The sequence below is a fragment of the Falco cherrug genome, chromosome 15 (assembly GCF_023634085.1).
Source record: "Falco cherrug isolate bFalChe1 chromosome 15, bFalChe1.pri, whole genome shotgun sequence".
NCBI lineage: Eukaryota > Metazoa > Chordata > Aves > Falconiformes > Falconidae > Falco > Falco cherrug.
The window spans coordinates 8,037,944-8,060,664 of record NC_073711.1 but is presented as its reverse complement, the minus strand read 5'-3'; the positions used below and the strand labels follow the sequence as shown (position 1 = coordinate 8,060,664).

General features: G+C 43.7%; 2 protein-coding genes across 10 annotated transcripts; one reads left to right on the top strand and one right to left on the bottom strand.

Moving 5' to 3' along the window:
* The first annotated feature begins 119 nt into the window (after positions 1–119).
* On the top strand, positions 120–6,567 carry PGRMC1 (progesterone receptor membrane component 1). The gene is made up of 3 exons (XM_055727353.1): positions 120–546; positions 2,369–2,524; positions 4,648–6,567. The coding sequence occupies exons 1-3, from the start codon at positions 228–230 to the stop codon at positions 4,746–4,748; spliced, it is 576 nt and encodes a 191-aa protein (XP_055583328.1). The 5' UTR covers positions 120–227; the 3' UTR covers positions 4,749–6,567.
* Positions 6,568–8,499: 1,932 nt separating this feature from the next.
* LOC102050440 (A-kinase anchor protein 17B) lies at positions 8,500–20,991 on the bottom strand. Of its 9 annotated transcripts, XM_055727347.1 has the most exons (7): positions 20,844–20,967; positions 19,630–19,722; positions 18,642–18,725; positions 15,828–15,949; positions 13,796–14,032; positions 11,017–12,532; positions 8,500–10,444 (listed from the first exon to the last, which is right to left on the bottom strand). In XM_055727347.1, exons 5-7 carry the CDS (start codon positions 13,883–13,885, stop codon positions 10,308–10,310), a joined length of 1,743 nt encoding a protein of 580 aa, XP_055583322.1. In that variant the 5' UTR covers positions 13,886–14,032; positions 15,828–15,949; positions 18,642–18,725; positions 19,630–19,722; positions 20,844–20,967; the 3' UTR covers positions 8,500–10,307. The 9 variants fall into 9 exon arrangements, 7 of the variants coding, with proteins under 7 accessions (XP_055583322.1, XP_055583325.1, XP_055583326.1 ...); XM_055727350.1 differs by lacking the exons at positions 18,642–18,725; positions 19,630–19,722 and having other exon boundaries at positions 11,017–11,181; positions 11,638–12,532; positions 20,844–20,991; XM_055727351.1 differs by lacking the exons at positions 18,642–18,725; positions 19,630–19,722 and having other exon boundaries at positions 11,017–11,181; positions 11,854–12,532; positions 20,844–20,991.
* Positions 20,992–22,721: the final 1,730 nt, after the last annotated feature.

Sequence of the window (22,721 nt, the reverse complement as noted above, 5' to 3'; positions counted from 1 at the left end):
CCCGCGCCTCAGCCCGCCCGCCGGCCGCGTCCCGTTCCCCAGCGCGCGGAGGCGGCCCGGCCCCGCCTTCCCGCCGCCGCCCCGCCCCTCAGCCCGCCCGCCGGCCGCGGCCCCTCCCTCCTGCCCGCCGGCCCTGTCCCGCCCCGCAGCCCGCCGAGGCGGCCCGGCTCCTGTGCCCGCCGCCGCACCGCGCCTCAGCCCGCCGCGCCGGAGCGCAGCCGAGCCCCATGGCCCGCGAGGAGGCGGCGGTGGCCGGCGAGGAGGTGGCGGCCGAGGGGGGCGGCCTGCTGCTGGAGATCGTGGGCTCCCCGCTCAACCTGAGCCTGCTGGGCCTCTGCCTCTTCCTGCTTTACCAGATCCTGCGGGGCGAGCGGCCGGCGGCGCCGGCGGGGGAGGCGGACCCGCCGCCGCTGCCCAAGATGAAGCGCCGCGACTTCACGCTGGCGCAGCTGCGGCCCTACGACGGCGTGCGCGACCGCCGCATCCTCATGGCCATCAACGGCAAAGTCTTCGACGTGAGCCGCGCCAGGAAGTTCTACGGGCCCGGTGAGGGCGGGGGCCGGCGGGGCGGGCCCGGGAACGCAGCGGCCCTTTGTGCCCGGGGTGGGGGCGGAGGGACCGCGGGGGCTGCCGCCGGGAGGGCCGGGGTCAGGCCCGGGGCCGGGGTTCACGCCCTGCGGCGCGGCGATCAGCGCTCCCCGAGCCGCCGGGTGAGCGCCCGGCTAAGCCGCCCGTGCCCTCTCGGCCCTGCCCGCGATCGGGAGATCGGGAAAGGATCCGGCTCTCCCGGAGCCGGGCGGGGCGCGCTCAGCTCGGGCCGGGGGGCGGCTGCTCGGCCTCCGCCGCGGGAGAACTCCGGCGCTACTCCACGTTGCTGCGTTACTCTCTTTGTTTCCCCGGGGCAGGTTACACGCACCCTCGGTGGCTGTGCCGCTGCCGGGCCGCTTCGTCGTCCGCGGGTGCCTTTGCCCGACGCCGGGCGTCAGGAGCGGAGTGTGCTTGCAGCGCTGACATCCCATCCCCAGCATCACTGGATTGCATAATATTTATACTAAATACCTCGCAATTTACATTAAACCAGCTTCCTATCATGAGTGTAGCCGGTTGGAACGTGCAAAGATTGAATAAGCTACACAGGCTTATAGAGCAGCTAGTGATGAGGTGGGTGGGAGTATGTGCACCCAGGTATAAGATTTAATCACCTCCACGAGGACACGGGATTTTACTTTTAACAGAGGCCTCCTGTTAAAGAGCCTCACAGAGGCTTGCTAATTTGTGCCAGGATCTGTCCGGCATAACCATTCTTGAGCTCTCCAGACTGTGGGTAGCTGCAGTAGCAAGCTGCCAGTGCTACTCTGAGGCAAGGAGAGCAGTGCAGGAGATGCCACGTATTTGGAAGCACAATGAGGTTACTGCTTTTGGTCCAAACATAGACTGGAGGCTGTCATTGAATGATGTGGGACTGTAACTTTGAGTTCTGCAGCAGTCAAGATGATAATGTGTAGCTGAGTTAGGCATGTAGTTTTGTATTTGTGCAAACTAAACCCACTTGACTTATGGACCACACTTTGGATTCTATGCATGACAGCCAAAGCTCCCTATTGTATCTAATTTGGTTAAATGCTGAATGGTTCATCACAGTGTCTGGCTGGTTTGGGTTTCATTTTAATGGAAAAGTAAGATGCTTTTGAGGAATTCAGAAAGAAACCCTGGGAGGTGTGGAAGATGGCATGCTGTACAGTAAAAAGAGTTCATATTAACTTCTTTTAGCTCCCATAAGACTTTTCAATGTCTAACTGCAAGATGTGATACCTCCGTTTTCAGCTTGTCATGCAAGCAAGTGAATCATTAATGAAGTTTAGCAAGAGTCTGTCTTGATAAGATATCTCTGATCTGCTGTGAGTTGCATGTTTTGATCATTTGAGCTTATCTTGCACTTTGGGAGTTGTAATAGATGTTTCTTCCAAGTTGGTAATTTCTGGTATCTCCACCACATTTTCTGTCAAGTCATCCTTTCAGCTCTTTAAGTCAGGAGCATCTCTTAGAAAACTTCAATTTCACCTCAGACACACACCATTTGTATGCTTATTCTTACCCTGTTTGTATGTGCCATGCACTGTTGTGTGGTTCATTGTCCTGATGTTTCAGCAAACTCATCTCTTCCCATGGTTTTGTTTCTTGTCCTCTTCCTCTGTTTTCTGTTATTACCAAGCAGAATAAAACTTCAAAACATTTCAGAAGTTGGAGGCACCTCTGACCCATGGGACAAAGTAGGAACTCATTGTTTCAGTTTGGTGACTCTGATCCATGAAGAACATACAGCATCCGTTACCCCTGTAATAATGCTGCTTACGTTTTTATTTTAAAGGGGGCCCGTATGGGATTTTTGCTGGAAGAGATGCATCCCGAGGTCTTGCCACCTTCTGCCTGGATAAGGAGGCTCTGAGGGATGACTATGATGACCTCTCTGATCTCAACGCTACACAGCAAGAGACCTTGAGGGACTGGGAGTCACAATTCACTTGTAAGCCATTTTTAACCTATTCACAAAGTAGCTAACTAGTGTGTAATAAGGGAAGCAATGGTTAAAATGCAGTTACCAGCTGGAAGCATCAGTCTGCAAACTTACTTTGAGTTAATACCTGTTTACTAAGTATTACTAGAATTACTGTTAGTCAAAAGAATTAAGAGAAATGTCAGGTTTTCCCTCTGCTTTCTCCCTCCCGCTGTGCCTTACAGAACAGTAGGAGAGATAGAAGCACTCTCTCGTAGGGTAAAATCTGTAAGGCCACCCAAAAAGTTGACAGGAATTGGAAATTAAGAGCATGTTTTTGATGCAGTTATGACCCCATCTATAGAGACTATTAGATTTTAATGCTCTGAAAAAATTAAGCTTATGTCCCATTCAGCCTCTCAGAAATGAGAGTAGCATTTCAGTTACTACTTCCTTGGGGGGTTTGAGTTATGAAGACTGTTTAAACCAGGCCTTTTCCGCTTGGAGCTCTTGATACAACTTTTTTTACTCTTAAGTTATTCTGCATGGCCTTGCTGGTGGCTTTATTAGATTCACAGACAACTGTATCCAGCTGATTTTCTTCCCCAGCAGGTGATGAGGAATGAGCAAATGCCACCTCTGTGGTTGCAAGCAGCCTGGTTGTTACTGTACCAGTGATGGCCAGAGTGGCAGAGGAAAAATGGCAACTTGCACACTTGAGATGTTTGTTCTAAAAGTAACAGAAGGAAGTAATTTTCATAGTTGCCTTGTTTTTCTATGCTCAGTATTGGAAGTTGAAAAGACGCAATTCAAACTGTTTTCTGTCATGTGCCTCAACTTGCTGCTCAAAAAGAACTTCAGCCACAGTTTTATGGAAATTGCTGCATTGACCTTGTACCAGGGCATGCCAACTGGCATGATTTTTTTTTTCTCCCAATGTGTGTCTTGTTGATGAAAATTAATTCCTCTGTATCTCATGATGCCTTTTAGGCAAGTGAACACCAAAGGGATTGTTTCTATTTGGGTAAGACAAAAAATAAATGTATCAGTTGTTTGTCTTGATGAATTTTTATACGCACACACATAAATATATATATACAATGGAAACTGCATATACAAAATAGTAGTACAGTGGAAGTAAAATGTTTTTTGTTTTTAAATCTAGTGTTGGGTTTTAAAGATGTACTATGACAAGCTAGAATGGAGCTTTACTCCACTTAATGTCATCCAGAGTGTCTCAGTCCTGACCTGATGTGCCCCTCCTACTTTGGCGCTCTTCCTGTCTTAATCAAGACTGTTGATCATGCCATGCAGAATGGCTGTTTTATTATGCTAACACAAATATGTCACAGGAACCAGAACTATGCTACCAAAATACCTGCCCTAAACTAGTGTTTAAATCTACTTTTTAAAGAGTCAGGCATCAGGACCAACAGTGAACTGCACTCTTTATTACTACATTTCTAGTAAATTTGGCAATTAGTTGCTTTAAATTCTTATTAATTATAACAATGCTAGTCCGAAATGCCTATAGTCAGAGGCATCTTTTGCTTTGTTGAAGTTGACAGATGGGCAATATAGCATAGCTCTCAGTTCTTATGTGTATATGATCTCAGTGTTTTAACATGTTCAAAAAGAGATATAAGGCAGAGGCTTAGCTGCATAATCGGATAACAGATCTGTCTTTATCTTTGGGGAGAAAGGATCCCTCTTCTGTCCTATTAGATACTTTCAACATACGTTACAGACGATAAAACTCCTTGAAAGCTGCATACATATATGCAAATATGTATATGCGTGCGAGTGTAATACCTAACATAAATATTCTAACAATGCCATTAAGAGAAATAATCTAATCCTGGATTCTGTTTCTTAGTTGGATGAGTCCCCCAGTTTACATGTGTCTTTACATTTATTCATCTTTTGGCTTAGGCAGCAGAAGGAGAATTACAGCTACATTCACTTTACACATTTCTTACTACAACATTAGTAGTAGTTCAGGTAGTTGAGTTTGGCTTTTCTCCTTCCCTGCCCAGTGGTTGGAACAAGTTGCTGAGAGCTGTTTTATTATTATATAGGCATTTTGTTGAGTTAAAAAAGGCACATCTTTCAGGGAAGAATAATTACTTGATTTCTTTTTTTTTTCCCCCCAGTTAAGTATCACCATGTTGGTAAGCTGCTGAAGGAAGGGGAGGAACCCACTGTGTACTCTGATGAAGAAGAAAAAGATGCCCAAGACACAAAGAAAGACTAGAGAGTACAGTGAGGAACAATCTGGTTTTTGAATCGTAAAGGATCGTTTGTAACATTCCACTTCTGTTTTACAAGTTGCAACAGCAGCAATGCTTACAAAAGGTCCAGAGTTACAGCGAATTGTTGCTTTTCAAAGGTTTCCTTTTAAAATTCAGTGGTAAACTACTAAAAATCTAAGATCTGTCTTACTTTAAACCTGCATAATCTGACGTATGCATGAGAAATGCCTGTGCACAAGTAAACTGCAATTTTGGCAATAAAGGACTATTAATGTTTTTCTTCTATCACCATTTAGCACAGAGTAGGTTGAAATCCAGTTTTTCATTAACAACCTAGTAACTGTGGACACAAGCACAAGAGTAAAACTTCACACATGCAACACAAATTCCACTAAATCTTGTTTTGTGTTAGCTTTTGCAGGATCTGGGCCCCAGGCTGTATTTCCTTTAGAAAAGGGACTATATTTTATTTGTCCATGAAGCATCATACTCATTTGTGGTGCAGAGTAATTCAATATTATGTAAGGTAATTTGGCTTTTAAGGAGTTACATAGTGGTTTACAGATGAAACACTAACTGCTTTAAAAAATAAGAATTTTTTAGAGGTTAAATCACTTTTAGATACTTAAAAAATTAATAAGGACTAATGAATACTTGATGTATTCAGTCATGCATAATTATGCATGGATTAATATTCTTTATTCACGTTTAAAGCCCATCTGAAGTGCTACAAAGGATTAGATATTGAGTGCATTACCTGAAAACCAGGTACACCATGAAGCGTAACTCAGCTGGACTACTACTCATTCACTTTTCCTCCTAACAAAACTTTTCTGTGATTGTTAATGAAATTATATTAAAAGGGGAAGATCAGCTGCTGTCAATTCCTAGGCCTAAAAAAGATGACTTGCTGGTATGGCATAGTTTACAAGTACTCTTGTACACGCAGCTTTAACTAGCAGAGTAATGTTACTGGTCAGTGTAACTTACACAGTTTTCCTGCACAAAATAACATTGTGTAAGCTGTTTCTGTGTTGAGGCCTTTGTTGCTTTGGAACATTGCCATTAAAGAAACGGCACAATCCCATGCATAATCAGCAATACTATACCTGGGGGAACCTGACCTTTGAATTGCTTTTTACTTACTTGCTCTCTTAACTTACATCTATGCTTAATTACTAGTCTCCTGCCAGAGGGGGCTGGGTAAACAGATTTGACCAAGAAGAAAATGTCGATGTGCTCCATCACTATCTAAAATACTTCTGCAAAACTTTCTTAGAAATTCCAAGAAGGTAACTAATGATTTGCTGATCACTTGTAAATGTGTTTCTTGTCCAGGTGATTATGCTTGGGTGCCTGTCTGGGGTAGTTCCCCCCTATGTAGTTTCGCTGTCCAGTTGAGTTGTTTCAATTTGGCAACATAACCAAAATGATGAGTCCTGAGTGGGAAGGTGTAAACTGGGCCAAATTGTTTGGAAGCAGAGTGCATTGCACAACAGCAGCTTTCGTGAACAAGCTGACACAACGCGTTAAAAGTGCCTGAGACCATCTGTGGTGAGAATGAATGACTTTCCCTCAGTCCTAACACTGTCATGGCATTTTCTTCTGGTTACACTGGGCCTTCAAATGAAGATAGCTTGTGTAAAGTGGTACTGTGTGAACTACCTAACGAAGGTCTGGAGACGAATTTAAATCTTGTCACAACCTTTGTGTTGCTGTTTTTTTAGAGACATTTGTAATACTCTTTGCAAAGTACTACTAATGGTTTACCTCAAATCAGAAATACGCTTTTAAGCCAGAAAATAAAATACTCTTGTGTAATGGTGGTGTTTGGTTTTATTCACTGCAAGTAAACGTGATACTTAATCCTCCCCAATGTTTCAAGTTTTGTATTCTCTTTCTCCAATGTCCAACATTATCCAACTGAGTATATATTCTAACTGAATGCCTGTAAATGTGGTTCTGTAGTATAACTTGAACAGAATATTAAACACAGAACATGCGCATGTTGTATAACATGCATTGCTGTTGGAAAAACAGAGTTAGGTGTAAAAAGGCGCAAGTAATCATTAACACTGAGCAAAAGCTGGAGCTTCGGAAGGCTGACACGTAGCAGAATTAGGCTAGGCTATAACCTACCCTTCGGTGGACCCAACCATCTGACTGTTAAGGTAGCCCATAACATATCCTGAGGAACTCAACACTGTAACACTTTTAAATATTAATCTGTACCTTGCAACATGATGCATCAAAGAACAGTAAGAATACATAAAAACTACACAGAAAACCGGTCATAACACAAGACAAAGCTCAATGTTAAGCATCTGTGCTTCTTGGGAAGGAAATACCATGCTTTGGCAAGACCACTGCTTTTTCAGAGAAAACAAAACTAATTTATTGTGGAAGGGGAAGAAGCAAGTAACAAAAGTACAATTTCATGAAGCACCAGGCACGGATTTTATTTTCTCCTAAAGTACTGGAGAAAATGTATGGGTTTTAACTTCATTTTTACTCTGTTCATTGCAACTTGGCCCCTTCCTTCAACAGTGACTGGCTGCACTGATTAAGCAAAAACAACTGTGCCAGGTAGCTTATCAGACTGTACATTAACCAAGTAGGACACGATGACCAACTATGAGCAGAGACTGTCAGCCATCTCCCCCACGTGAAGCATCCAAACACCCGTTACTGGTGTGTGTAGTAAAGGCATACTTGAGGAGCTCTAGGACAAATCAAAACTTGACAAATTTGACACATCAAATTGAGCAGCATCTCCTTTCCAACCACTTCTGTCACTGTCAACTGCTTTGTAAAATTCAGGTATTATTTTGTCTGGACTCTCCCTGCTCTCAATCATCCTTATTAGCTCTTATTTCATGCTGTTCCACTTTTATAAAAGTTCAGTAATGAATGCTTATGTCTGGAGTTATGCAAGGGGTTTACAAAAGGTGAGGTGTTTCTATGCATTGCCTGGAATCTCTGGATTAAGAGAGGGCTTTATATCATAATTGCTGTGTTCTTGTATTTCAGGCAGACTGACTGATGTAACAACGGGCATTGTGTATTTCTGCTTTAAAACAGCCCGTAGGGTTTTGACCAGCATTCAGCACGAGGTACAACAGGCTGTGTATTTCCAGTAACAAAGCTTAGTTCAGACAGCTCCCCGGAGAAGACTTATGGGCTCACTAGCTCTATTAGGAGTCATTTTCACTAGTTCTGTAGGAAAAGTCAGATTTGATTGCAAGATCTGATCTGCAGTCTCAGCACCCTACTTCATACTTGTCACAGTAAACAGTGTTTCCAAAAAAAAAAATTAAATCCCACAGCGTGAAATGCCGGCTGAACAACAGCACATGCCAGGCTCAAACTGAAAGGTGTGAAATTATGCCAGCAAAGTTATACACCTCTGTTGCTGAACTATATAAATGCTGCTTTTAATGCATCTTTTCACCTGTGAAGTGTTACAATTGTCAAAACATTCTGTAACTTTCATACCCGAGATGTGACATTTATTCCTGTAACTATTGACATTTAATCTACAAAGCTATGCATCTTAGAAGTCTTAAAGCAAAATTTATACGCATCTTTAAAGATAAGCCTTCAGGATAACAAGCAAAATTATACTGAATAGTCCAGCGTATGATAGCATGGGGCTATCATGGGGAATTAATATTAAAACACCTGAGAACAGGTTCTACATAATGCCACCTGTAAACATAAATGTTGCTTCAGTATGAAGCTTACAATGGTGTCTCACATTTTAAAGTGCACACATTTTATTTACTAGCAAAGTTTTACACAGAATGAGGACTTGGAGAGAGAGGATTTGCTTCATCAATTTCAATCAATATAGGTGAACGCAAGAAGCAATTACAGAACTGGTATATTTATTTGTTATTGAATATTGTGACAACATGTTGATAAAACACTGGAAATTTACACCGAAGGAAATCTTTAGTTCCTGCTCCCCCAGATTAGCAAAAAGAAATGCTTCCTCACCTGTAATCAAAAGGCCTGTCTCATGGGAAATGGGTACTCACGGACACAGAACCGTATGGATCGACAGAGGGGGAAGTCTTGTCATCTTTAATCCGCAAATATTGCGTAGAGAGAAAACACCCTTGGTATGTCACATCAGTGCAACTGAAACATTTCACACAGTCAACAAATACAATAGTTGATCTTCATTATAACCGTATAAAATACTAAAAAGGAGACTTCAGAGGGGCATAAATGTTCTCCAAAATAGTCAGAAAATATTTCTGTCAAGAAAATAAGATCTTTTTAGATAATAGATTAACAGTACTTTGAGTAGCAACCATTTGTCATTCACGACCTGAAAAGGCACTCAACATCTGAACGTGTGAATAGAGAATACTGATAAAACCTGGCTTAGAAGCCTGTAGGAGTCACCAGTATTGAACACTGGGGAAAAACCTATCTACCATGAACAATTACAATATTTTTTTTAATTACTATTTATTAGAGCAGAAGTTACAAACATGGGTAAGATTCTATGTAATGAAGGCAACATTATTACATTATCTTCATATATTAACATGTAATGAATAAAGCATATTAAAATGATAGCTGAAATAATCAGTATTGAACTTACTGTCCTCTATATCTTGCTAAGGGACTTTGTCCAAAAGCAATTGTGGCTGTTTTCTAAATATAGCCAGCTGAATAAATATTAATATAACTCAAGCTCCTAGACTGTGTTTTTACGTTTTTACCTACATGCAGCACAAGTCTGACAAAATTTCACAATTTCTCTGGAAATTATTTGTAAGCAAACACACTAGCTATCTCACTACACGTGCCTTCAAAATATTGAGAGCAAATTTTCAACCTGCATACAGATACGGGGACTGTCAGCATGCTGACAAGTGTGGCCCTTTCCCTACCTAACATTCAGAGCTTTGCTTAGACAATCATTCAGATTCCTGGAAGCACCACATCTAGCAAAAGTTCAGTGAAACCCTTCCTTCCAAAGACCAGCAAGGCTTCAGAAACACTTCTAGAACTGTGAATAGAAAACAAGCATTTTCCCAGTGTGAGATTTACAGAAGATTGATTTTTTTTCTTCATATCTGGAAATCTATTACTTCCCACAATTGAGTATAAATGTCCCCTACACCTTCCAGTCCCACCATTTTAACAACCTGACTGAGGAGGCACTTGATACGCTTGCTCTAGGACTTACATAGCTATGTTTTTTCCCAATGATTCATTACTGCTAAAGACTAACTTTGATATTTACATGGGCCCCTACATTTAATCAGGGTATATAACACTCCAAGATCTTAATCTGTATCCTTTCAAGTTCTTAGCAACTGGTCCATGAAAGCCTGTCTGGTCCTCAGGAAAGTTTTGGTCCTCTGTTATCCAAAAGGCAAACACAGATTCTGGTGTTGCGTCTCACTACACCAGTTAGATATTCAAACCAAAGGAATTACCTAAGCAAAAAGACCCCAGTATTTCATATACCTTATAATGGTCAAAGGACTTCCTTCTCCCACTTCTGTATCAAAACTTAAGAGCTATTATATAGCAACTGTTCAACATCCTCTTCTGGGCTCTGCTCCACAGAAAGTATCTGAGCAGGGATTTGTCTGAATTATTTCAAGAGGAAATAGAGAGCATCCTCTGACATCTGCATCCACATCTCTTCTGAACATTAACTTCTTATCATCTCCTGTAGGTAAATATACGAAAAAGTTACTTTAAATGAGTTTATCATGGGGCAGGGAAAGAAAGGGTATGGGGAGGCAGCTGTAAGGTATCACCAATGAACTGAAAGCATAGTAAATTGTGAAAGGGCTGTGAGTAACAATAGCCAGAAACGCAGCAATCCTGTATGGAGATCAGATCACTACCTGTATATAAATTTACTAACTTCCCACCCAGATGTACCACATACTGAGTTACCTAGCAATGTTTTAGTTGTCTAAAGCATGTTGAGTTGTTAGCATGCATGTTATTAACAGTATAACCACCTATCTGCTAATGCCCATGACAGATACTTTGCTATCCAATTAAGCAGACAAATCCTGCTCTTGAACCACCACTGCGCATAGCGTTTCTGAGCTAAACTGAACAAACCTTTAACTGCAGAGAACTCGCACTCCTTTTTTTATACCATGTTTATATTCTTTAAAACTTTTTAAAAACAGTTACCATTCATCACTGTAAGAACTGGCAACTAACCTTACCTGCCAGAGACCTGTCAAATTCAGTCAACTTAGTTCTGGTGTCCCTCTTTCTCACCTGTGCTCTGGATGGTCCCCTGAAGTTGTGAGCCATCACGAGGGGTAACACCTGGTGCTGCCATGGTGCGGTGAAGGGTCTTGAATTTCACTTTTTTGTGGAACATTTTCTTGTATTTTCTTTGTATCTTTCTGAGCGACTCCAGCTGCATGCAACTGTCCATCTCTGAAAAGCCACATTCATCAGATAAAAGATTAGAAGAAAACTTTTTTGGCTTTTTCTTCATTTTGTGAGCACTTCTCTCCTCTTCCCCAGATTGTCTCTCACTTTTCTGTCCTTCATGTCTTAATTTACTACTAGACCTCTTGCACGACTTTTTAAACTTATGTTCACACTCCCTTGCCAAGTCCTCATGGACAGCATTACAACAGAAGCTACATTTGCTGTTTTCCTTCTCTTGACCTTCCAGAGTTACATTTTTAAGGTAAACCAGTAATTTTCTCTCCCCTGCTCTTGCAGGCAAGCACCCTTTGCCACAATTGCTGTAAATTTCTTCACACCTTCTTTCTGTTCTCTTCATCGAACTGCTACGTGCCCCTCTAAAGTACTCTGAATCACTCATCTCTTCCAACAAATCCTTTAGCCTGCAAGCAGATCTGCATGTTTCGTATGGTACAGTACCTTCATCACTACCTTCTTGTTTGAATTCCTTATCATGAGTAACAGCAGTGCAATCCAAAGAATGATTCAGTCCAGCACGTGGTAAGTTATCAGCAGTGAGAGAGTCATTCCTCTGCACTTCCAAACTTCTTGCAAGCCTACCCCCATAGGCTTTGTTTTCTAACACCGTGTCTGTGGACCCCAGTTCCCCAATAGTGATGACCAGTCTATAATTACCATCGCTACTACAGTTTCTCCTGTTGAGGTTTTGCACAGGGCTCGCTCCTCTGAAGCGTTCACCATGTTTGTTACTTAAGCAGATGTCAAAGCCACTATCATCATCAGACACCACTCTCTTCCACCAGGACTTGTTCACCGTGCTTTTTGGCTCTAAGCAAACACGTGCGTAGCGTGGTGTCTGATAGTAGTTTAGTAAATAATGGATGAATTCATCAGTCTCATAAACCTTTGGCTTTTTGCAACCATCTTCATCAGACACTGTCTGCGTGTGAACTACATTCAGTGCTGGGAAGTCCCTTCCATCGAGGGATTCGATGACCCTGCAGTCTTGCGTAACCGTAATCAGTAAAGATCCACAGCCAAAGGAGTTGTGTGCATCTCTGCCAGGCAGTCCGTCAGAACTCGGGGCTGTAGAGGAATCACTTAAAATCGTCCTGACTATATGACAAGTAGATGCATGGTAGTTACTCGCATCTCCTTCCTCACTACATAAGCTGCTACTTTTTCTGGTTAATGGGCACTTAAACTCTTTCTTACGTTTCAGTTCTTTGGGTGTAAGATAATGGGGGTTAATCAGTTCCTGATGTGTGCCTTTTAATCCTGTTTCAGGAAAGGAATTGTCCTTCCTTACGCCCAATGAAGGATCCACTTTTTGACTTGCCAACTGCACAAAATCCTTCAAATAAAAAAAATCAGGAAAATTATTATGTAAATTTTTCAAGCACTATAAAGAGTGCTAAACTGCAAACTCATGAGCAAGCAGTCTCACAGTCAGAAGAATTACACAGGTGATGGGTAAGTTTGGCTGAGTTCGGAGCTCAATAGTACAATCTCACAATTCCTAAGTTAGAACTACAGATATTTCATCATCTCAGAAAGCCACATTCTCAATTAAAGGAACCTTTCAACCAATTCACCTTTCTCACTGCAACTGTGTAAGAAAACATTCTTTGTTTGATCACAGCATCACAACAACTAGTATTGCCGGCAACAGTTACATTACCACACTTTTGTAGATCAAATAGTTTATTTAGAATAAATTGCTTTGTTATACATTGTTGTAAATGGCTCCAAATACAACCAATCTAAAGCTTTCCAAGTGGTGAAACCAAGAAAGTTGAAGTTTATTTAACACATCACCTTCATGATTAAAAGGGTAATGTCAGATTTTATAGGGCCCTAAAATCACGCAGAATGCCTCTGATTTCAACTCTAAGTAAATTATAGTCCTTTAGAAATCTTTTAACATTAAGGACTGGGGAAAACACACACTTGTAAGAGCTGTAAGCAAATGTTACTTAGCAAATAGTAAAGACAAAGTCATGTTAGTACCCCTGAGAAATTAAAACCCCTGTTTTCATTTAAAACATTATCTTTTTAGCCCAAAGCACTAAAACAACCTCCAAACATTAGCCTGTGTGCAAAACACTCAAATTTTTATCAATCCTCTGCTGACTTTCTCAAGACATTAGCCAAATCAAACTGAAATAAAACTGATAGCTTCATGCTGGCCACAAAAGAGAGGCTATTAGAAATGCAGCTGCCATAAATCATGTCAATTTAATTCTGCCACTTGTAGACCTGAAACCAAAACAAGCAGAGATAGCATCATTTACGTCCCCGCCCTGAAACTCCTTGTTTGCAATGCTGGATCAAGTCTAATAGAGCTGATACAGCCCTTCCAGCCCTATTTTTATTCAGTAACAACAAGGCCTCAAACAAGCATCAAAGGCAAAGTTTCCAGGTGGAAATGTGCTACCTTTGCTCTCAGGGTAAGACAGAGCAGATTGTCACAAGACTTAGACCTGAGGCCTTCTCAGTGTTTGGTCAGTACCAAGGCATTCCTCTGAACAGCATCAAGACATCAAATGTCTAGTGAATTACTCAAGGTCTAATAAAAATCCTTCAAAATTTAAAATACGTTTTAAAATAGTCTTACTTTCACATGGTTTAACAGCACTGTAAGCAGTCTGACAGACTCCACTCTTCTCTGAGCTAGCAGGGATTTCCTTTCTTCCCATTCAGGCATATTCTCTGGACACTGCTGTTCTTCAGCTGGTACCTTCTGCTGCTTTGGGGGATGTTTCTCATCTCCATCTATCTGCCTCTCTTCTCTCCTCTCGAGCTTAGCTTTCTTTTTTCTCTCTTGAACTTCATTTCATCACCACGTCTTTTTCTAGGTAATTATCAATATGGGACAATTTAGATGACACTTGTTTTACATTTTGAGTCCAGGGGAATTGGATACAAGTCTTTGAAGTGCTAATAAGCAGCAACCAGTTGCCAAGAATCCGCATGTGGCTAACAAAGAATCTCGTTTGTTCGAGTAATATGTTTAAAAAACCACGGCACATAGATGACATGCATCCAACTGATGACATGTTTAGAAAGTTCTTTGTGTCTTCAAATGGTTTGTATTCTAGGGTGTCTTTACAAGCACTGCCAAGACGACAGAGCCGCATCATCTTTTGTCTCCAAGGACACAACTAGAGACTAATGATTTGGATCTAATTCTTAAGTTAATACATCTCCCGTACAGATTAGAATGAGGGTCCCATTTAAGAGGTATTACAAAACTAATGCAGGGATGTTTTTGCTATTGCTGAGCAGGGCTGGCACAGAGCCAAGGCCTTTTCAGCTCCTCACCCCACCCTGCCAGCGAGTGGGCTGGGGGTGCACAAGGAGCTGGGAGGGGGCACAGCTAGGACAGCTGACCTCAGCCAGCCCAAGGGATATCCCATACCATATGATGTCACGCTCAGCATATAAAAGCTGGGGGAGAAGGAAGGGGGGGGATATTCAGAGTAATGGTGTTTGCCTTCTCAAGTAGACGTCACACGTGATGAAGCCCTGCCTTCCTGGGGATGACTGAACACCTGATTGCTGATGGGAAGTGGTAAATTAATTCCTTGTTTTGCTTTACTTGTGTGCGTGGCTTTTGCTTTACCTATTAAACTGTCTTTATCTCAATTCATTGGTTTTCTCTACTTTTACTCTTCTGATTCTCTTCCCCATTCTGACATGGGGGGAGCGAGTGAGCAGTTATGTGGGGCTTAGTTGCCAGCTGGAGTTAAGCCACAACAAGCCATCACTACTTTCTGGAAACCCTGTTCTGCAGAAAGGAGATCCACTAAACAATCAACATGACGTGTCACAGAAAACTCCAGAAAATTCAAGGAACAAAGTGTTCACCCAAATAAGTATTTAAAAAAATATTTTTAAAGTGTTTGAATTGGAAGGTATTAACAATAGAAGCATAGCAATATTTTCAGAGACCTAGCATTACAGTCACTATGCTCCACATTCCAAGCATTTGGGTTTTTTAAGACAGGAAGGTGTGACAATTTAGGATGCCATCCAAACACATTTTCTACAGAATTAAAACTTCAATATACTACTTTACTCAAATACAAAGATTTAAAAACACTGACCGAAAGATAACAACAATGAAAAAATAACATGTAAAAAGGGGCAGAGAGAAAGACAGAAGTGTTCACCTCTAGCTTTGGACCTTCCAGTCAAGTGGGAGGCACCCAGAAACATATGTCACATTAATTTTACTCCAGGGCATAGAGACATTAATTTGTGATGTTGCAGCACAGAGCAATACAAAAAGCCCACATGCAGAACCTTAAGCAATCAAGCCTCAGAGCAATTTGAGACCAATGGCTCTCCGATCTCACACCAGATCATAGAGCACTCCAATCTGAAAGAGACCTCAGGATGTCTCTAGTTCAACAATTCTCATAACCCAGACCCCTCCATCTGATGTTTTACACACAGAATTATCATGATGCTTTTCTTTCCAACAGTAACACATAAAAACTACATAGTATTGCTTCAAGTTCCCTGACTCCTGTTTCCTCAAAGCCTGGATTTTTAGAGTAGCCACTCTCTCTGGATTTTACTTGATATGAGGAAGTGTAACAAATCTCAAGAAAATGGGACATTCTCTAAAAATACACTCTCACCTTTCAACCCCCTCTCCTTTCCCCCTTTTCCGAACGTGCTCCTGTTCTTGCAGCTTTAGTCTTTCCAGGCTTCTCTTTCTTATGGCTCCTTCACTAAAGTGTCTGGTTGTATCAAAAGTCACCTGTCACAGAAGAAGCAGAGTCAGACTTAGCAGTCCAGTTTGCCGTGTATTTATACAAACACAGACAACCTGCTGAGCAAATGAGAGACCCTAGGTGACTAACAAAATATTACTATACCCACGAGACTCACTCTACCCTGGCATACTAGAACATCTCTTCTGGAGTTCATGCTGGGGTGTCAATCAAGCTCAAATGTCCCACTCCCAAGTGTCTCTTCCTGCTGTGGCATCAGGGGCCCCCAATCTGACATCATACCTTTGGCCAAATCTGTTCCTGGCATAACCTTCTGGGGACTCAAAGTTCAGCGTGTTCAGCAGAGCATTCCTACTGCAGGATTTGTGCAATTCTGCCAAAACTAGAGTTCACTGACTCTTAGAGCAACATCTTTTGGATCAAATACTTGCCTGCTTAAAAATTGGTGAATTCTGTTGATGTGTGCTGCATTTCATCAGCTTCAAATGACTAGATGTGAGCACAGTCAAAGAAAACACTCAAGGAAATTGCATCAACGTCTATCTACACTGAAAAAATAAGTAATGTGAAGTGTTATTTCCAGCATAGAGGTATATTTTAGGGTCACAGTTTAGAAATTACCTGCTGGAAAAAAACACCGAAACAGGGTACGCTATACTAAGTACCTACAGAGGTAAGCTGTTAGGCTGTGGAAATCAAGCTTACAGACTTCAAGTTTTCTTTTGTAATGTCACACTAAGCATAGCACTTAAACGGATTCATCTCTCAGCATACTTACAACAAAAAGGTGCACAGAAGAGAAAGGGTACCCCTTACTCACCAAGAACCACCTAAATAGGGCAGCTGCCACACCTACTTCATGCTTAACAATAAGAAACCAAGTATCTTTCAAAGACTCTTGCCAGCTCCTGAGATCATCTCCCAGTTTTAGTGCCAACCACACTGAAAATATTTACAACTTTTAGCTTACCCAACCAATTTTTCAGGAAATCAAAGCAGTAAAATGTCATTTTTCAATTAAAGGACTTAAGTTCAGATACATGAGCTTCATGTATCAGTATCTCTGTACCCAGCATAAATAGGATAAGCATAAGGGTTTTTCCCTGTCACATGCTTAACTCTCCAAAAAGTTTGCAGAGAGGCTTCCACTGATTAGCAATGAAACTAAAGGATTAGGTTCAAGGAAAAAAAGAGCCTAAGTTGGCAAACCACCATCTATGCCAGCTTCTTCCACAAAATCTCAGCAGCTAGTTACAAATAAAGGTTAGCATATTTAAATGCTGTCCATAAGCTATATTTTTCTCTCTTTTTAGCCACCATTTTAACATACATACAGACTATAGGAAAAAAATAACATATATATACACGGAGAACTGCAGGAGTGCCACATAAAAGCTTCCACTGAAGCAACGTGAAAAAAAGTCCATAGGATGGTTGTCACAGGTTAAAAACTATACTGCCATCACTTGAAAAATACCTGTTTGCCTTCAATACAGGAATCTACAGGGGAAGATAAGTGCAGTACAAGAAGCTGTTTGGTAAAAGAGAGTAAATACACTTCACTCAGAACAATGAAGAAAAAAACCACATATGTACTGAAGAAAAACTAATGTAATTTAAAAAACAAACAAACAACAACAAAACCTGGAATCTCTAGAAGCATCAGCTACAGCAGACTGCAGCACTGAATTGCTTGTGTTAAGGAACTGCTGCCAAATGCACTCAGAATTAACCACAACTTCATCAGGCAAAGCCGAGTATCTCAGGATTAATCTTTGAATACGGTCACTTACATATATATTTAGACACACCTTCAGCATGTCATACAAGCAAAGCAGATACACTACAAAACTCAAAAAGCGAGTAGTCTCTAGAATCCTTTCTGCCCACTGTGCATTAAGATAAAGAGCTTCCTCAAGCTATCTGTAATGTTAATATCAACTACACTTTTTCCATCACACTAAGATTTGAGCTGCAGCAGATTAAAACATCGAGGACACTGCTGCTGAAAGCTGTGGAGACACGAAAGTCAAGCCTGAAGAACGGCTGATGTACGCAAAAGCTTGTTCTGTTTTGCAAGTGCATCTTCTTTTAAACCAACTGATATTACCCTGCCCTCGCAAATCTTTCTTCACTCGTATCCTTACACCATCATGGCTGCAACCATATTCCTGCAATAAATCACCTAGAAGTAAGCCCAAAATTCTTTTCACAGGGCTGAGTAAGCTATGGCAATTTGCCAGTGCAGACCATTATTACCCTTGCTCCTCCCTGTATTCTTCATAGCCAGCTCTTCAAGCATCAGAAATGTATTTCTCATCATGCAACTGTGTATGAAGCACAGAATTATTTACTGTCTGATCCACCAGCTTACTACTCAGCAGCATGGGCTTTTGGAATCAACCCTGACATATTAATAAGCTGTTAACTTTAGGTTTTAAGCGTTCCAACTGACAAATCCCAAGGAATCTGACACTCAACCCCTTTACCAAGTTATTATTTCCTTTGAGCCATTCTGACATGGTTATAACATCAGAAACACATTTGCCCTTGCACTAGGGTTTACTATGAACTGCAGGCTGAACTGTCCTGTGCTACCTGCATGCCTGTCTTCTGTGATCGTGTGTTCTGATAACACTGATATATACTCAAAATAATAAAAATAATAATAAAAAAAAGATGTTACTTAAATGTATAAAAAGGAATCAAGATACTGACCTGGAACTCTACAGATCTGTGACAAATTCTCAGCTCTACTGAGGAATTCCTGTAAGCACCAGTAACTTCCTATGTCTCAAGGGCCTAAAATAATACAGTATTTTAGAACAGATTCAAGCTGATCAGGACAACAGGCCATCAGATCACTTACTCCAGCCTGTGCTAACCGCATCTCTTCCAGGAAGGCACCTGGCCCTGGTTTGAAAACACAACGATATGAAAACCTGCCACTTCGCACAGGCAGTCTGCACCGTTCCTTACTCATTCACTGTTTGAAATGGAAGCCACTTCTAGATACCGATTTTTCATAAGCCCTCCTCTACTAGATTCACATCCTTTTAGCATCTATGTGTTTTTTTGGCGGGTTGAGTTGTTTTTTTCCCCCTCCTCTTCCAAGTGATAATCCAGGTGCCTCTCCGTCAGCTTTCTTATATAAAATACACAGACTGAGCTCTGAGAGCTTTCTCAGTCCCTCATTATGAGACACTTTCTCCAGCCTGCAGGTATTTTTTGTTGCACTGTTCTAACAAGCTCCAATGTAGAACATGAATCCCAAACCCACACACAGTATTAATTTGGTCAGTGCCATGCACAGCTAATTGACTCCTTTAAGCATGCTTTCTATCGCCACTTATACTCCCCACAACACTGCAATGGAAACCCAAGCCGTTACTAACGTACTACAATAACCCTTTCAGAGCTTTAAAAAAGACAAACATGAGGATAAATCAGTAAAACTCTGAAATTACTTGCCTGAATATCTGCACAATCCTTTTTACAGTGACCGTCTTAGAACACCCTGAAATATGTCACCCAGGCTCATACTTAAAACAAAATGAAGACTTTAGGAGAACATTAATAACCTGGCAATATCTAACCTGAAACACCCATATAGCCCATATGAGCAGAATGCAATTAGTGAGAATAATTCAATGCCAAGGCGCCCCTCACATTTGCTTACAGTACTGCTAGCTCAGGCAGCTCTTACCAGCCCCAGTGTCCCAGCTGGTCACTCATGTCAAGCCCTGGGCCACCACAACTGTTTCTGAGACCATACCATCAACCAGGTCAGGAAACAGATCTAGCTTGGAGGCAAAAAAAAATTTTTAAAAAAATCTTATTTTGCCAGGTGACTTTTCAGAGTCTGTTGCCCTGCCCTCAAGCAGTTCTGCCCGCAGAGCTCGACACCATCATTCCGCAGAGGTGGGCACACAAGAGCACCTATGGCAAGGTGCCCAGCGTTCGACGTTATTGATCCATACCGTTACATACTATGGGTCCACAGTAGCAGACAAGAGTATATCACACAGGGGAAAGCATGTACCAGAAAGAGCCACTCGGAGAAGTTAAAAACACGGGTTTAAACAGATTTTCAACAGATGGGACTTGCGTGTTCTGCTTGCTCTGCGCAAAATTAAGCAAAAAGGAGAGGTGATCGGCAGGGCTGCCGCTCAAAGCATCGCAATGGAAGGGGCGTTGTGAAGCCACCGCGCCTGGCGTCCCTCCTTCATGGAGCGCCTTCCCGGGGGGGATGAAGCCGCAAGCCGGCCCCATGGCAGCGGCCCCTGCGCCCCAAGGAGCCCCGTGGCCAGGGCCCAGCGCCGCCGGGCGGCCGCGCACCCCTCGGCCAGCGCCCGGGAGGCGGCCTGGGCGGGAACCGGGGGACGGAGGCAGCAGCAGGGCCAGACCCGCTCGCCCCGGTGAGGGTGCGGGGCGGCCGGTGAGCCCCTGAGCGCGGCCGGGGCCGGACCACCCCCGGGCCCAGCGCCCGGGCCGGGGGAGAGGCGAGGGGCTGCCGCTCCCCCGGCCGAGCCTGCCGCCGCCCCGGCAACCGGAGGGGAGGGCCGGCCGGCCCGGAGCCCAGCCCGGCACCCGCCAGCTCGGCCCGGGAGGGCCGCGGGCTCCGGGCAGCCCCACCTGAGCTGCCGGGTACCGCTCCGCGCGCCGGTGCCCCGGAGGACGCGGGCCAGGCCCGGCACGGCCGGCACGGCGCAGAGCGGCAGCCCGCCGGCCGCGGCCCCTTCCCCTCACGGGCCCCGCCGGAGCCCCCAGCGCCCTCCGGCAGCCGCGTCCCCCGAAGGAGCGGGGCACCGAGCCCAGCCGCCCGCCCCGCCCCGCCCCGGCAGCGCCTCCCGCAGCGGCGGACGCCCTCCGCCGGCAGCGCCCCGCTCCCACAGGCCGCAGCGGGCCGGCTCCCCTTACCCCTCCGGCTGCCGCCCGCCGCCGGGCGCCCTTCCCGCCGCCACCCCGGGGCGGAGCGCGGCGCACGCCGGGCAGCGGCGGGGGGGACCCGCCTCGGGGGCGCGGCCCGGTACCGGCCGCTCCTCCCGCCTGCCGGAGCGGGGCTGGGGGCGGCGGGCGGGGCCGGCTGCTCGGCGCGGCCCCGGGGCGGGGGGGCGCTGCAGGCGCGGGGGCCATTTTGCGGCGGCCAGGGCCCGGGGCGAGGGCGGTGCGGCCGTGAGGTGTTCGGGCGTTTCACGCGTTTGTGAGGCACGATTCGCACAACGGGGCTCCATGCTTCCCCTGGCTGCTGCTCCCTGCCTGCCGCCCCCTGCCTGCCGCCGGGCACCTTCAGCCTGTGGTCGTCGTGTGTGTGGGCGTTGCGCTAAAAAACACCCCAAAGAGCCCCCTCCTCAGCCATTGCCTCACTCAGGCAGCATGAAGGCCTAGTTACAGGGGTGTGCTGCAATACCGTGGTTTTCTTTGTCCTGTCACACAGGTAACTCACCTACCACTGCTTCATCTGGGCAATAGGTGTGTGAGGGTTATTATCTGCTCTTCCCTGCTGCAGGACTGGCCTGTACGTGTTTAATCAGTGCAAACGCGGTGCCTGTGTCTCTTCCTACTATATGGCGGTCAGTGCGGCTCCAGGCGTGCCAGCACCTCGCCAGCACACTGCCGAAGGTACCCTCCGTGCTTCCCAGCACCTGGTTGTTCTTATTTTAATGTCCCCAAGGGAGCTGAGTTCAAGGCAGTCATTCACTCAAATGCTCCCTCAGTTTTCAGTGCGTTTTTGTCTCTTGTGATCTTCCAAACACAACTGTAAAACATGGTACATTTTATATTCCTTGCGCCCGTTCTTGAAAACAGACACCTGATTTCTTCCCTTGTGCTAGGTACAGTTGTAACCACAATGGGCAATGGTCATAGGATGCACAGGAGGCTGCAGACAGAGGTGTGTACCAAGCACTTCTCAGGTGGTCTAATTGCTATTTATGCAATTACAAGCTGCAAAGAATTGTTACGTGTGTATTTATTTAGTGTGGGAGGGCATTTATTTCTGTTACAACCTTGTGTGCCAAAAAGCATTCTCACTGTACAAGTTGAAACGGTAAAGATACTGCCTTTACCTACAAACATTTTTTGGGTCTAGTTGCCTTCTCCGCAGTTGTTGATTCCCCTTGCATCAGGAAGGTTTTCTAGGAGTCTTATTAGAAGCTGACATTTGTTTGTGTTTAACTTAAAAGATAAAACTGTTAATGGTACAAAAAGTTACATTTCAAAGATACTGTCTCTTAAGTTGTGGTTTTTTCCTTTCCATGTGTATTTTTCCAAATCCAAACTGGCAAACTGGAATTTGTGATCAGTTTGCAGCTGCAGGGTCATTATATTCACCTACTCTGTACCTGATGCTTTTCCAAAGATGCAATAAGCTGAAAAACTTCCATGTTTTAACTTGTAGATAAGAAGTTTAATGTAGTCATACAAAGTTATTTCAAGATCTGAGTATGGGATACAGAAATAGGAGATAAGAAGATATACACCTACTGATTCAGGGGACAATGGCTGTTACTGTTTTGCTTTTCCTGTTATGAGAGAGGTTATACAAAAAGTACATTTCCATTTTGTAATTTTATTGGCAATTATTTTGTAATAATGAAATTCCAAACAATGAATATAGTTTATATTTTCTTTTATATTGAGCTCTGTTAAACTCCGCCACAATTGTCTATAATTTTCTTGCTGCCAGCACAGTGGGTTTGAGGCTTTTGGTTTCATTTCCTTGGGCTTGTGACTGGCATAAGAATGCTGTCTTCCTTCTTAAGCACAATGCATTCCAACCCAACATTGTCACATCTT